The 16,549-nt window shown below is 51.2% G+C and overlaps 1 protein-coding gene across 1 annotated transcript in view; it reads left to right on the top strand.

Moving 5' to 3' along the window:
- The window catches only part of SLIT3 (slit homolog 3 (Drosophila)), a 928,626-nt gene that overhangs the window by 820,213 nt on the left and 91,864 nt on the right, over window positions 1–16,549 (top strand). The window contains exons 16-18 of the mRNA XM_010854582.1: window positions 5,962–6,112; window positions 7,305–7,379; window positions 16,414–16,549. The exon at window positions 16,414–16,549 is cut by the window's right edge and continues 7 nt beyond it. Coding sequence (XP_010852884.1) covers window positions 5,962–6,112; window positions 7,305–7,379; window positions 16,414–16,549 — 362 coding nt within the window. The remainder of the gene's footprint in view (window positions 1–5,961; window positions 6,113–7,304; window positions 7,380–16,413) is intronic.

Raw genomic sequence — 16,549 nt, forward strand, 5'->3', positions numbered from 1 at the left:
GAGTTAGGAGTGTCCAGTGGCCTCCCGTCGGTTCTCCTCCCTTCCTCCTGTCTCCCCTGTGGGCGGGGCGAGAGGGCAGCAGCTCCCGGTCTCTGGACATGTTCCTGTGGAATCCCGCCCCCGGTACTAATCACCCTCGGTGGGGGCCTGCTCTGCCTTCCGCTGCTCCACGCTGCTTCCTCTGAGCGCTCCTGTCCTCTCTCTGACGCTGCTTCCTGACCTTGACTCTGACCAGTCGCCGCGGGGCTTTCCTTTGTGCTTGATCTAACCATGTGGTGGAACGATGGAAACGGAACATGGTTCTGTCAAGCACCGCGGAAAGCACCGCGCTCTCCTGCAGCATGGCCCGCCACGCCGGACACCTCTTCTCTGCTCTGGAGCACCGCACCCGCCTCCGCCAGACCCACCTCTCCCGGGCCAGCCTCACCATGGGCGGGGGTCCAGGGGCGGGGAGCAGTCGCGAAGGACTCAGAGAGGGACACAGAGTGCCCCTCCCCCTCCAGCTAGCAGATCCGGGCTGAAAGGGGGGCTGCAGAAGCCCACCGGGGCGGGGCGAGCCCAGATCTGTCTCCATGTCTCTGTCACAAGGGAGTCGCTCTTCCCCAAGTCTAGTCCAAGTGCCAGCCAAGGGGAAGGTCTTTAAGTCTAGTCCGAGTGCCAGCCAAGGGGAAGGTCTTTAGGTCTGAGACCACTGCTTTTCTTCTTCCATTTGAAGGGAAAATGTATACCCAAGGCATATGCCATTTGCTTCATCGAAGAGCCCCAGACCAAGGTCATCTTCTCAACTGGTTTAACCCGAATGTCATACTGGTGGTGACCCACCCCTCACCCACCATCTTTACCAGGAGCATTAGGAATTAATGTGAGCATGAGAATGATGAAACATCCGTGAGTCTGAGACACTGGGTGTAGCCTGAGGCTTCTCCTGGAACTGACCCCGCTCCTCATGAGGACTTTGACCCTGGTCCCCTCACAACCTAAGGTCCAGGCTGTTTTCCTTGAGCTGTCAAGCACAGTTAACATGAGACCAAAGTGCTGGGCTGCTCAGTGGTTCTAGTTGACTACCATGTAGACCCTCCTGCCTCTGATAATAAAGAGAGGGGTCTTGGGGCCTCCCATCCTGTTTATTTCTTGATAAACCCTAGACCCAGCATAACCAGAAGATGGTGGTGTTGGTTCATACCCTGCAGTCTGTATCCTGGCCCACATGCGAGACGGCTCTGGCTTGAGCCAGGAGCTGAGCTCTGGGCTCCTGTGGCAATGTGCGGCTCTTACTGTCTTCTCTCTCTCTCAAGTTACCCCCCAGATCCAGGGCCCAGCATTGCTGAGCCATGGAGAATCCTGTTTAAATCTAGATTCCTTTACTATGGGTTGAGTGCTTACTCTAGACCCAGTGCTGAGCTATTTTACATCATCACCTTGTTCAGTCTTCACAACAGCCCTATAAATCCCATTTTGCAGATAAGTATCCCCTAGAGAAAGGAATGGCTACCCACTCCAGTATTCTTGCCTGGAGAATCTCATGGACACAGGAGCCTGGCAGGCTACAGGGGTCACATGAGTTGGATACGACTGAGTGACTAACAGTTTTTTTTTTTATATTGAGGCACAGAGAGGTCAACTCACTTGCCCAGGGTCATCAGATTCCAACATGAATGCTGTTTACAGCTGTAATCCTCAGACTTCCCAGCTATGGACAAGGCCCTTTGCCTTGAATTACAAAATCAAAAAGACATTGACTTGACTTGATAGGATATTGAAAAAATCTTTTAACACCCCCTTTCAAGCTTCCTTCTGTTAACCGCAAAAGGCTTGAGCAAGAAAGAGAGCAAACACCCCTGTTTACACGGCTCCTCCCCTCCAGCATGAATACCATACCAAGACCCGTTTGGAACAGAACAAGTCCTCGGGCCCAGAGAAACTCCCTTTCCCTCTGAACAGAGGGGGCATGCCGAGTTTTCCTGGCCCTCAGCTGACTATGACCAGGAAGTACCCAGCTGCAGGCTGTGGCCATTTCCCTCTGCTGCCAGGCAGATGGCTGACTCATGTCTGACTCTGAGGGGCAGAGCTCACTAGGACAGCTGTCTGCCCAACCAGTCTCCAAGTTCCTGGTGAACAGTTGGTGTTTCCTGGTGACCAGGCAACTGATATCTGGCCCCCCAGCCTCTGCCCATGAGTGGATAACTGTATGCCTAGCAATGTTCTCTTGATTCCATTCATTACCTCTGACCTCTGCTTGTCCTTTCAAGCCGAAGAGCCCCAGCAAGCCTCCTGCTCCCCCTAGTTCCTCTTTCTGCTCCTTTCCTTCTTTCATCCCACCCACCTTAGGGAGCTAGAAGAGGATAGTTCTGTGCGTTGGCCTTTCCTTGGTCCTCTGATAATGGTGCATCCATGACTTCTGTTCAACAAACTCATTGCCCAGAGGATGGTGCAGAATGCAGACTGTTCGTGACAGCAGCCACCCTGGGCCCAGCGCCAGCCTCAGAGCCGAGTCCGTCCAAAGAGTGGGAGCTCTGGCTCCTCACCTGCCCCAGGCCCAAACCATGCCAGCGTGGCACACATTCTCTCCTGGGAAGTGGCGGCAGGGCAGGGGTTCATAATAAAGTCACATTGCTGTGCATTCCACTCCCCTGGTCTCTTAGAGTTTCTCTGTGCTCATGTTCCAAGTGTCGTCGTTCTGAACTGCCTGCCAAGGGGGAGGAGGGCTCCAGGGGCAGAAGCTGGTGAAATGCCAGTTGATGTCAGTTCCCCCAAGAGCCCGTTTCAGCCAGGGTCTAGTTTTATGGCCCTTCTTCAAATCCTCTGAGATCTCTCCTCTCTGAACTCTCCCAAAGAGAAGAAATGACAGCCTATTTAAGTTACTCCTCTCCTACTAAGTATTTCTGTCAGTGACGAATATGCATGGAGATTGAAATTGACTTTTAAAGCTCTAGAAAAGTTAAAAATACTTTTGGGTAGTTATGAACATTAGGCATAACAAATGGCTCTGAGAAACCCTGGGTAATTTGGGTAATGAAATATGAAGTGATGGAGGTGGCATTTCAGGCTGGCCCTGGCTGGGGCACGCACCCTTTCAGTCTCGGGCGTACACCGTTATTAACATTTCTGGCTCCCGCTCATAGAAAATATCACACTCTGACCCCCTCGTTATTATAAACCAGGGCAATAACAAAAACAGCAGGGGAAAAAATGTTGGGAAGAACATATTAGTCTATCGAATCTAATTGCAAAATCATTTCATTAAAATGGGTCGGCGGCTCCATTGCAGAGGTCGGCCAGTTGTAGTCTAAGTATACTACAGAGAGCGATTCCCGCTAACCACACATGCTCTCACCTTGATTAAAACGAAAACGCATTTAATCAGTGGCTGTCCCTGGCCGCGGCCCAGCCGTGCACATCTTCAGGCTCATTGTGTTGGCGAGCAAACTGTCCTCCCTCCTGTCTTTCTGGCTTTGATCATGCAGGGCTCCTCCATTTGCAAGGATCCCACTGTAGACACCCTCTCAAGGAAAAATACACGAAAAGCTTCTTTACGACTGTGGGGAACCCCTGTCAGGGAATAAGAGAGCGCTGTCATTCGGCAGGGTCTGCACGATGCGATTTACCCAAGACTCAGCACACTGATGTGTCTGGGAGAAAATGGCCCAGGTCAGAGTTATTCAGTGGGATGGCTGCTGGCAAGCCAAGGGCAAGAGATTTGCATAATACATTGGACCAGGAAGCCATCCAAATAACCGGGGATACCTGCATGAATTTTGCTTATACAAGCCTGGGATGAAATGGGGTGAAGGAGGTGGATGGGGAAGGAGCGGAGAGGGAAAGGAAATAGGTCCAAGCCTTGACCTTCTGTTTTAGGTAGATGATGTCCCTTCAGAATCAGAGACCACCCCCCTCCCCAGTCTCTCCCTAATCAGGCATTACCATGGGCAGAAAATTTGAGGAGTGAAAAATAAAGCAGTCAGTGGAGACATTTCCTTCCTCCTGTCTCCCCAAAGCCCGCTGGCAGAAAATGCCATTCAGTCCACCTCCACTTGACCGTATTACCATTCGCAGGACTGAGGTTAAGGTTTGCCCAAAAGCCGATCTGCAGTAAGCATGGTATTAGTCACACAGACCCTGGCGGCAGTCTGCCTGGGTTTGTTTCTCTGCCACGTCCTGAATGACCTGCAGCCCTCAGTGTCCTCATCTGTAACATGGAGTTGTAATAGTCCCAGAGTGTGGGACGGATTTAATGGAGTCATCTGTTTGAAGTGCCCAGAATAGTGCCCGGCTCATGATTCATGCTCCATACGTGTCAGCTATTATCACTCGCTATGCTGATTGGGCTTCCCTGGTGGCTCAGAGGTTAAAGCGTCTGCCTCCAATGCAGGAGACCCAGGGTTCGATCCCTGGGTCGGGAAGATCCCCTGGAGAAGGAAATGGTAACCCACTCCAGTATTCTTTCCTGGAGAATCCCGTGGACAGGGGAGCCTGGCGGGCTACAGTCCACGGGGTCGCAGAGAGTCGGACACGACTGAGCGACTTCACTTCACATGCTGATGGTAATGGCCTCCGACATGTCACATGCTCCACTACGTCCTAGGGGAAAAAAGAAACAGAATCACAAACATCTGTAGAACTCTGGACCCTTTTGACCCTTTCCCAGAAGCTCTCCACCATCTTGATCTTCCTTGAATCTTCATGACAACCCCTGTGAGATAGGGGCAACTATATAATTCCCATTTTACAGGCAGAGAGATTGAGGTTTAAGTAGCGAAGTCTGGGCAAACCTGCGCCCTCTACTGCCCAAATCTCTGTACTGCAGGTGCCCCATTCTACTACTAATATACGTAAGTTGGCGAAGGCCCACCTCAGCTAGCCAAATAAGTGACATTCCCATTCCCTGAAGCACTGTGGACAGTTTATGTGCCGACACCCCATTTATGCACTGGACAAATGTGAGCCAAGCTCTTGTGCCTGTCATTGTGCTGATGATATGTTGAAGGTGAAAATAAGAGACTCAACCCCAATCAGCTGGCTCATGTCTGATAGGAGAATCAGAACTTCCCTTTTATCTCAGGCAAGATTTGTGGTCTTACAGAGGTTTGCCCAGGTGCCAGGGGATCATTTCTGATCATTAAAGCAGCTCCTAAGGGCATGTCTCAAGACAGTGCATCACTGGCCCTGTTACCATCGCTGTGCAACCTCAAGAAAAACTCAATTCCAAACATTAATCTTAGCTCCAACTACTTTTAGCTTATTGTAAGTGGCTTTTGACTGTAGTTAAACAGAGCTTCCTTTCAAAGGCAGCAGGTACATTTAACCCTCACAAGAGTTGTGCTTGATTTCACAGTGTTTTAAGTATGAATTCATTACCAGTATTTTTTTTAAAGAATTGTCAGGCAACCCTGAGCCAAATTCCCAAGCATTAGGGCAGCAGGCATCAATTCCCCAGTACCCCGACTCTCATGATTACTTCCCAATAATAAAATCGCGTGTCAGTGGTATTGATTGCCGTGTGCTGGGCCCCTTTATCGTTCAGTCCCTGCTTTGTCCCTGAAGACAGCTGAGTCTGTTACCCGCTTCCCTGACCTCATTCCCACCCTTGGTATAGCTTTCATCAAAACCCCTTCAAAATGTCTTCAGAACGTATTTAGAGGGTCCATAGATGGTGGGCATCACGGACTAAGACACCCCTAAATTGTACACCAAATTCCCGATGTGGAAAAAGGTCTGTGTGACCCACGGAAGCTTAAGAACTCATAGAGCTTGTGCTGTTAGACCTGAAAGTGTTGAATCACAAAGACTAAAGGGAAGCAAGCAGCCTGGAGGCTGAGGGGCGGGAGGCACGGCCGGGCGCCCATAACCTGAGGGCAGCGCTGCCTCTGGCCCTGGACAACCCACCCCCATCCATGTCCCCCGTCCCCACAGCCCTGCCCCGGCCCGGGCTGGTGATGCTGACGCCCCTCTTTGGCCCCCCAGGCTCGGAGGATTACCGCAGCAGGTTCAGCAGCGAGTGCTTCATGGACCTCGTGTGCCCGGACAGGTGCCGCTGCGAGGGCACCATCGTGGACTGCTCCAACCAGAAGCTGGCCCGCATCCCCAGCCACCTCCCCGAATACGTCACCGACCTGTGAGTGCTACGGGGGCAGGACCCCCGCACGTCCCCACACCCATCTCCCTGAGCCAGCCAGGGCAGGGGTGGGCTTCTAGAGGCGACCCCCTCAGCTGAGTCACCCGGGTGCTCCTTGCTGTCTGCTACTTCCCATCTGAGTGCAGACCCTCACGCCTCCACTGGGGACTGTTTACTTGCAAATAAAAACCGTTCATTCATTCTACAAAGATTCTCTGAACACTCGCTGGGAGCCAGGCACTGCCAGGCCCACCCGTTTCCACATGAATAAGGCAGATCACCCTTCCTGGCCCTTAGGATGCTTACAACATAACCAGAAAGATGGATACGACCTGAAGTGAGAAAACAGCAAGAACCATCAGGTGTATCTGAGCCTCCAGCTATCTCTGCTAATAAAGAGGTGTTTACCCAGAAGTGAGAGAGCTCAAAATTCCAGCGTGGGGTGACGAGGGTGCAGCGGTAGGGGCTGACACACCTGGGCCTGACTCCTGCCTTTTCCAGTTCTCCTGAGATTGCGCAAGTTGCTTCTTAGATCTGAGCGCCAGATCCTGAGCTGTAAAATGGAGGTGATGATACCTCCCTCCCACAGGGGTGAGAAAGATGAGGTGAGAGGAGATGAGCACAGGCTTCATCTTGAATGTGCGCATGGAGTAAGCCCTGTGTAAATGGTTGTTGTTGTTATTATGTTCTTTGACTTTACAAATCACAGTAGGGCCTTTCTTTGTCTCCTGCTCTCCCTGGGTTTGTATGAACATTCAGCGTGGAGTCCCTGAGCTGCCCTTAGCAGAGGGACGTGGTCTGAAAAGCGCTGAGTGGCTTGCAGAGTTGGAAGAATCTGGGGAGCCCTCCCAGGAAGTTTAAGTGGCCATTGGTATCCCTACAAAATGAAGGCAAATCTCTGGCCCTTGATTGTTCAAGTGCTGAGTGTTCAGCAAGTTGCACAGGCCCTATCACAGGGGATCCTCCACTCAGAGGAGCCTGGCCTCCCTTCCTGCCCTTCGCACACCCCTCCTCTCACTGCTGGGTGCCCTGTGCTAAGGAGTCACACAGACGGTTTCTGCGGTGCTATGGACCTGGGCTGAGTGAGGTCTGGGCGTCAGCTCAGCTGAAGGCCTGGGAGGACGGGGGGCTGGTGGGGGAGGTGTCCCTTCCACAGCTCACTCACCCCCTCATTCGCTTGCTTTCCACACAGGCGACTAAACGACAATGAGATATCTGTTCTTGAGGCCACTGGCATCTTCAAGAAGTTGCCCAACCTGCGGAAAATGTAAGTCAGCCTCAGGACCTTGGTAGACTGGAGCAGAGCATCGGGGCAGCGGTGCCTTCATCTCCCTCTGCTCTGGCCCATCTCAGTTTCCCCTGTCACACCCAGGAAGCAGGACACTGAGACAGGGCCACGCAGAGCCAGAGCATGCGTTCTCCACAAGCCCTGAGCCTCAGCCCCTCTCCCCTCTGCTCATCCCTGCCCCCTACTCCGCACTCATCCTCTACGCCCAAGGGCTGGTGGGAGGCACTCTACTGAGCACCAGCAGTGAGATAAGGGGACCTAGGCTGCATGTGTTAGTCGCTGTCGTGTCTGACTCTTTGCAACCCCATGGGCTGTAGTAATTTTTATGAGATGACAGTTGGAAGGTCTGCTTTTAGATAGACTCTAAAGGCCTCCATGTGGGTGTGACCCATTGGAGCAGAAACACCAGCTGCCTCACCTCCTCCATCTGTAATCACACTGGTACACAGCTGGACGCACTCCCCCCACCTTCCCTTCCCCAGGTGCCCCAGTAGACGTGCCGGCATGGATAGGGACCCCTTCACCATCTAACTCCCTTCTCCTTGACCCCGCTCCCCACCTGCACCACATCCTGCACGTCTCCCAGCCCGAGTTTGGGTCTGCCTCTGGAAGAAAAGAAATACGGTCATAGCCTCATTATTCACAGACCCTGTATTTGCTAACATTTATTTGTAATCTCAAAATCCATACTCAGGTGTTTTCATGGTCTTCCTAAACACAGAGCAGCAAAAAATTTGAGTCACCCTACATGCATGCCCTCAGCTGAAACAGAACAAGGCCACGCTCTGAGTTCTTGTTTCAGCTCCCAGACTGTAAACAAGTGTCCAATCCACAGTGTATTTTGTGCCACATTTTTTTGCATATTTGTGCTTTTGTAGGTGATTTCACTGTTTAAAATGGACCTAAAGCATAGTCCAGAAGGGCTGTGTGCTTTACGGAGAAAATACTTGTTACATAAGCTTTGTTCAGGCGAGACTTATAGTACTATTGGTTGTGAGTACAGTGTAAACAAATCAACAATATATATCCAACAAGATGTCTTTAAACAGAAACACGCATCAAGCAAGGTTATGTATTGATTGACTAACAAAAATATGACCAGGGGCTCACAGGGACCTAACCCTCAATTTCCCCTAGAAGCGATGGTTTAGCATTCACTAATTCATGTTGCCTAGTGACTTTGTAGAACTGAAGCACAATGAATAACGAGAACTAATTGTAACCCTTATTTTACGTTGCTCTCCACCCATCACATCAGTCCCCTTCAGGAAGAAGGAAAGAGCCTTTTCCTGCCCTGCACAGCATCTGAGTCCCATCAGAGCCGGTCAGGCTCTGTCCCTCCCTCCCTGCCTGCAGTTGCACCACGTGGCTTCAGGACCGCCCTCTGACTGGGAGCAGTGGCGAGCACAGGAGCTGAAGGGGCAGAGGAGGGAGGGCTCACGCGGGTCCTGGGGAGGACCGTGGCTGTCCAGGTGGTCAGGCCCGCCTCTAGCTTCAGGAACGCAGCACAGACATCACCCATCACTTGCCAGGACATGTCCTTTCAAATTCAACCCTAAACTTCCTGCTCATCTTGTGGCTAAGACTGCGTGCTCCCAATACTGGGGACCCAGGTTCGATCCCTGCTCGCGGAACTAGATCCCACATACTGCAACAAAGAGTTTACGTACCACAAGACACGGCACAGCCTCAGTGTCCAAGCAGCAAAAGGGAGGGGTGGGGACTGTGGCTTCATGTGAGCCGAGCTCTCATCAGAGGAGACGTGGCACGCAGCTCATCCTGGCATTTCCCATGCTGGGAGGAGGGTTGGGGCTGCCAAATATTCCCTTCCTGAGAACAGCCAGAAATCCAGGTGTAGGGGAAGAGCAGGCAGACCTGCATTTGTTCTGAGTTCAACTGCCCCTCCCCTGCTATGTCACTCCAGGAATACCCTTAGCCTTTCTGTACTTTAATGTATTTATTTGCATAATAGAAATAAATCCAGTTTCCTTGTAAGTTATGATGAGGATCAGAAGTGTAAGGCTGCTATGTATAATATAGTTAACTAATGAGAACCTGCTGTACAGCACAAAGAACTCTTCTCAGTATTCTGTGGTGACCTAAATGCAAAAAAAGAGGGGATATATGTATACGTTGAGCTGATTCACTTTGCTGTACAGCAGAAATGAACATAACATTGTAAAGCAACTATCAGTTCAGTTGCTCACTCGCGTCCGACTCTTTGCAACCCCATGAATTGCAGCACGCCAGGCCTCCCTGTCCATCACCAACTCCCGGAGTTCACTCAGACTCACATTCATCGAGTCGGTGATGTCATCAAGCCATCTCATCCTCTGTCATCCCCTTTTCCTCCTGCCCCCAATCCCTCCCAGCATCAGAGTCTTTTCCAATGAGTCAACTCTTCTCATGAGGTGGCCAAAGTACTGGAGTTTCAGCTTTAGCATCAGTCCTTCCAAAGAACACCAGGACCGATCTCCTTTAGAATGGACTGGTTGGATCTCCTTGCAGTCCAAGGGACTCTCAAGAGTCTTCTCCAACACCACAGTTGTTCAAAAGCATCAGTTCTTTGGTGCTCAGCTTTCTTCACAGTCCAACTCTCACATCCATACATGACCACTGGAAAAACCATAGCCTTGACTAGACAGACCTTTGTTGGCAAAGTAATGTCTTTGCTTTTTAATATGCTGTCTAGGTTGGTCATAACTTTTCTTCCAAGGAGTAAGTGTCTTTTAATTTCATGGCTGCAGTCACCATCTGCAGTGATTTTGGAGCCCACAAAAATAAAGTCAGCCACTGTTTCGACTGTTTCCCATCTATTTCCCATGAAGTGATGGGACCAGATGCCATGATCTGAGTTTTCTGAATGTTGAGTTTTAAGCCAACTTTTTCATTCTCCTCTTTCACTTTCATCAAGAGGCTTTTAAGTTCCTCTTCACTTTCTTCCATAAGGGTGGTGTTATCTGCATATCTGAGGTTATTGATATTTCTCCCAGCAATCTTGATTCCAGCTTGTGCTTCTTTCAGCCCAGCATTTTAATGATGTACTCTGCATATAAGTTAAATAAGCAGGGTGACAATATATAGCCTTGACATACTCCTTTTCCTATTTGGAACCAGTCTGTTGTTCCATGTCCAGTTCTAACTGTTGCTTCCTGACCTGCATACAGATTTTCAAGAGGCAGGTCAGGTGGTCTGGTATTCCCATCTCTTTCAGAATTTTCCACAGTTTATTGTGATCCACACAGTCAAAGGCTTTGGCAGAGTTAATTTCTGTACAGCAGAAATGAACATAATATTGTAAAGCAACTATACTCCAATAAAAACTAATTTAAAAAAAAGAAGTGTAAAAGATAAGGGGAAAGTCATGTCCTCTGTCCATGGAACTGTGGTGAGAAGGTGCTGGGAGACAGAAAGAGGACATCTGGGTTGAGTGACCTGGAGCAGATGGTTAAAACAGGCGTTGCAAACTCAAGTAGTTAAGACCCCCTGTGAAAAGGCGGTGGGTGCAAGGCAACAATGATAATAATGGCCGATCGCGGTTACCAATCACTGTACTCTGCGCCAAACTGTAGTGATATTCATGCGTTTACCCCTCATGGGAAAAACACAACAGCTTTGAGATTGCTTCATTTCCCAAATGAGGAAGCTGAAACACAGAAAGAAACTTGTCCAAGTTTACAAATCAAGCCGGGAGCCAAGAGTGGTGACAGTGCAGGTCAGCTGGGATCGCGAGCACTGTCTCAAGGCAGGAAATGCCCGTGTGTGCATGCGTGTGGGCCTAACTCCATGTACGCGAGCACTGTCTCAAGGCAGGAAATGCCCGTGTGTGCATGCGTGTGGGCCTAAATCCATGTACGCGAGCACTGTCTCAAGGCAGGAAATGCCCGTGTGTGCATGCGTATGGGCCTAACTCCATGTACGCGTAAGTGCCAGCCAACCAAGCGAATGTCCCAGTCGGGCAGATCTGGCCCCAAAGACTACCGGCTGCAACCGCTTATTTCATATAACTTGATGGTGACCCTTATTTTACTTTATTTATTTATTGCACTCACAACCAATAGCATAGAAGTCTTGCTGAACAAAGCTTATGTGACGGGTATTTTCTTTCCTTTTCTTTGGATCTTAGTTGTGGTGCATGGGGCCTTTTAGTCGAGGCCTGTAGGAGCTTCTGGAGAAGGCAATGCACCCCACTCCAGTACTCCTGCCTGGAAAATCCCATGGACAGAGGAGCCTGGTGGGCTGCAGTCCATGGGGTCGTGAAGAGTTGGACACGACTGAGCAACTTCACTTTCACTTTTCACTTTCATGCATTGGAGAAGGAAATGAGAACCCACTCCAGTGTTCTTGCCTGGAGAATCCCAGGGACGGGGGAGCCTGGTGGGCTGCCTGCCGTCTGTGGGGTCGCATAGAGTCCGATACGACTGAAGCGACTTAGTAGTAGTAGTAATAGTAGGATCTTTAGTTGAGGCCTGAGAACTCCTAGTTGCAGCATATAGGATCTAGTTCCCTGATGAGGAATCAAACCCAGGCCCCTTGCATTAAGAGTGTGGAGTCTTAGCCACTGGATCACCAGGCAAGTCCTGATGGCAACTCTTTTTAAGTAAACAGACCTCATTTGCTGGGACCCATCACCACCCCTACACCCCGATGAGGCTATGGGTCAGCTGGAATTCTGCCCATCAGAGTGGCTGCAGCCAGCTGTGTCTGTGACTGAGTCTGCTTGGCTTCCCCAAGGTCTGTGGGACCAGTGCCCTCAGGTTACGGTCTGGACGGGAGCATCCTGACAGGGCATGAGGGCAAAGGAGCATCGACACAGAGCCAGGACTTTGGACTCTGCTGTGCCTTTCCAAACTATTCTGAACCTCCGTGTCCTTTCCTATCTTGTGGGGAAAATGAGATTTCATAAGGATCACTTGTGCTAAGGGATGCAAAGAAAAGCTGTGAGCTGTTCCCCACAAGGGTTATCAGGACTGTGGAAACTCAAAGAAGCTTTTCAAGTGACCTCCCCTTCCGAGCAGGGTCACGGCTTCTCTCAGGTAAATTTCAGGCCAGTTCTTACACTGAATTTCAGGTCAGTTCTTACACTGAAGGGACATCTCAAGCAGAGACTGAAACCAGCACCCCTCTAGCCAAAATCAGTTTCCCATGGGTGGACTTGGTGGTGCTGATTGTGTTTTTAATAAGAAGTAATTGCTAGGCTTCCCACGTGGTGCTGGTGGTAAAGATCATGCCTGACAGTGCAGGAGATGCTAGAGACATGGGTTCAATCCCTGGATTGGGAAGATCCCCTGGAGGAGGACGTGGCTACCCACTCCAGTATTCTTGCCTGGAGAATCACATGGACAGAGGAGCTTGGCAGGCTACTGTCCATAGGGTCGCAAAGAGTTGGACACAACTGAAGTGACTTAGCATATATGCACACCCTCTTTTAAAAATCAAGAGTTTCCACAGAAAAATAAATGTGGATTTCTAGCATCCTTTGGGAAACCAGAAGATCTGGTAAAACAGCCCATGTTCCCAAATGGCTCCAGTTGAGCTGAGTTGAGGAGCGGCTGCCCCCTTAGCTGGGGCACATGCTTTCTTGATCATTGCTGTCCCCACAGGGCTTGTTTCTAACTTTACATCACTTGCCTAGACCCTGGGACATTTGAGCTTGTAACCCCAGCTTGAAGTAGAATTTCCACATCAGGAGAAGGGAGACATCCCTAAGGAGGTGGACAGGACCTCACCAACCCAGCACAGTGCCAATGTACTGCTCAATCATGACCCGGCATACTCAGCTTCCAGAAAAATCCACGTAGCACTCTCCCTACTGCTTTTCCATGGAGGACTGGACTTTACAACAGGGTTGCAGATGCTTTCTGGAAAAGGGAATGGCAACCCACTCCAGTATTCTTGCCTGGAGAATTCCATAGACAGAGGAGATTGATGGGCTACAGTTCAAAGAGTCAGACATGGCTGAGCGACTAACATACTCCATGTTACCATGGTTTATGGGATGTTCCACAGACCTGAAGAGACAGGGTCCTAGAAGCCTGAGCTTTCCTTCCCAGATGCAGGCTTTCCAGAGTAAATCCCCCAGCCTGGAATGGCCTCAGTGTCTCTGGGGTTAAAAGTGCACCCAGCAGCTTGCAGAGGCAGTGCAGCCTAGCACTCGCTGTGTCCTGAACCCCCTGGCCTGGGGCAGGGATTTCTGGGGCTGGGTCCTTTCAGGTGTGAGACCCCCATCCTCGGTGCAGTCAAAGCCACGATGAAGCAGTCATCCTTCAGGTGGTCTGCAGAGATGAAATGGGGAGAGGCTTCCGCAGTGGCCCGAGTTTTGCATCTGGGGGTTTGCTGGGATCGGGGGCATCTTCAGGAAGATACTCTTCTGAGAATAAGATGATGATGTGTGTGTGTGTGTGTGTGTGTGTGTGTGTGTGTGTGTGAGACAGAATTGCTCAGTCGTGTCTGACTCTTTACGACCCTATGGACTGTAACCCGCCAGGCTCCTCTGTCCATGGTATTTCCCAAGCAAGAATGTTGTAGTGGGTAGCCATGTCCTTCTCCAGGGGACCTTCCTGACCCAGGGATCGAATCTCGGTCTCCCACCTTGGGGGTAGACTCTTTACTGTCTGGGCCACCAGGGAAGACGGAGCTCTTACAAAGCCCTGAGGCACTGGCTGACTGCGGCACTTGCCCTGCGTTGCTCTGTCTCTGTCCCTCAGCCCAAGCTGCCTGGATGGAGAGAGGGAAGCATCCAGGTCTTTTGGAAAATTCTATCCTCCTTTTTTGCCCTTATGTTTTCCATTCTCCCAACCTGAGGAAATCCAATTCGCAAACCTTACAGTAGCGTGATATTAATTCTGCTCATTTAAAGAAACAAATGTCGGAAGCGGGAACCTCCCACTTGCTAGCTGCCCAAATTCATCTCCACTGCCCGCCCTGTCTGCTTCAGTTCCCCAAGAAACCTAACTCTCTCGAGCTGGAGGAGAAGCTCCAGCATTTGGATGAGTTATAGCTGCTGGGAGAGCCTTTCTCTCTCCTCCCATGTCAAATTTGGGGGTAATTTGAAGTCTCCCCTGTGTGTGACTTTCACTTCCGTGTTCTTGTGGACCAAGACTACCAGGATTTATAAGGAATCCAGCTGAGTTTCAGAAGAGTCAGGCAGGGAGCAAAAATCTAGTCTGAGAATCTCCCAGCTGGCTCAGATCTTGGGGGAGGGGTTAGAGGCGCACTGGAACCTGTTTTCTCAGCAGGATGGGAGAGGGGAAGTGAGGAAGGCCTTGACCGGGAGCACGGAGGAAGCAGATGCTGCCATGGTGGGAACTGTTTCCTCGACGCCTGCGCATGGCTGTGGGCACTGCCACCCCTGGCAAACCCAGGGCCTACGTGCGAAGGGGGCAAGCAGCCTGCACTGAGCCCCGGGGTGCCCAGGTGAAATTCAGTTGCCCTGAACCATCCCCATGGGACTTCCCAGGTGGTCCATGGTAAAGACCCCGCCTGCCAGTGCAGGAGACAAAAGAGATGCGGGTTCAACCCCTGGGTAGGGAAGATTCCCTGGAGGAGGCATGGCTACCCACTCCTGTATCCTTGTCTGAAGAATCCCATGGGCAGAGGAGCCTGGCCGGCCACGGTCCATAGTGTCGAAAAGAGTCGGACACAACAGAGCGACTTAGCTTGCACTCACACATCCCTATAGGGTGGGGGGCCGTGAGTCCGCCCCAGGCTCCGCGAGGAGGGCTCTTGAGAGAAGCAGTAGTACCGGGGACGCATGGAGTGCTATCTACCCTTCGGTGCTCTGGGCCCAGGAGCAGTGCCCTCCCTGCCCTGGGCCTCAGTGCGTCCAGCAAGACAGTGGGCCAGCTGTCTCTCTCATGAGCCCTTGGTTCTAATAAGCTCAAGGCACTCAGCCAGTCAGCAACTCCACGTCCACCTACGAGGCTCCCGGTCATAGAATAAGGTCCCCCAGGCTGTTTGCTGAGGAGGCTGGATTCTTCATTTGGCTCCTTTAAACCCATCCCTTTCCATTCCAGGCAGCCAGCCAGGGCTGCTGTTCAGGCCTGAGCATTTGAGTGGTCTGTGGGGACCCCCTGCCCCTCACAGCACCTACAGCTCTACGGCACCTGCCTGCCACTCAGCTCTCCCATACAGCCTGCCATGTGGTGTTGGCCCTGGCAGGGAAGAGCCTGCTGTCTGAGCTCCAAAGTGGAATCGGAAGTGGTTTAATAGGACTGAGCCCACTTAGGAAAACACGGCGTCCCAAACCCTGAATCCTTCAGAGCCCTGATAGAAGGGGTGGGCACCCACATCTCCAAAGGAATATCCAGTTAGGAAAAGCAGTTCACTGGAGGCTTTTCTATGTGCTTAAAAGCCTGGGCTTCAATCCCAGCGCTCTCAGCTGTGTGACTGTGAGCAAGGTACCTAACCTCTCTGAATCTCAGTCACCTCATCCATAAAACAAGACGATGATAAAAATAATATCCATCTGATGGCTGTTGTTTTGAGGATCTGATGTGATTCTGTTAGCCAAAGCCCTCACATGGTGCCTAGTACATAATAAGTGCGCAAGAAGTAGGAACTAGAAAGGGTCCGTTTATATCGGGAATCTCACATGATGAAGAGCGGAAGGTTCTACAAATGCCTCACCCCCATAGAGAGTAGGCACGTTTGGAATTTTTCTCCTGCTCTCCTCTTGAGCATCACTACTTAGTGAGAGGATCTTTTAAAGAGGGAAAATAAGTTTGAGAACCATTTTAAATCTGCCAGTCCGCAGGGCACAGAAAGGAGAATTGTACTGAAAGACTTCAAACACTACACAGTCTGTTCCACGAAGGTAACCTCCCCACCCACCCCATGTGGGTCTGGGCTCCCTGCTTCCTGGGGCACGGGTGCTGAAGACTGAAGGTCAGGAAGCCCAAGATGGAGCCTCCCCGAGGCAGTCCTCAGTCCTGGGGGCTCTCCACAGTCACCACGTGGCTGCAGAACTGGCGTCCCCGCCCTGAGTCCTGACCCGTCCTGTCCCTCCCTCCAGAAACTTGAGTAACAACAGAATCAAGGAGGTGAAAGAGGGCGCTTTTGATGGCGCGGCCAGCGTGCAGGAGCTGGTGCTGACGGGGAACCAGCTGGAGACGGCGCACGGGCGCGCGTTCCGCGGCCTCAGCGGCCTC

The sequence above is a fragment of the Bison bison genome, unplaced genomic scaffold (assembly GCF_000754665.1).
Source record: "Bison bison bison isolate TAMUID 2011002044 unplaced genomic scaffold, Bison_UMD1.0 scf7180017864343, whole genome shotgun sequence".
NCBI classification, from domain to species: Eukaryota; Metazoa; Chordata; class Mammalia; order Artiodactyla; family Bovidae; genus Bison; species Bison bison.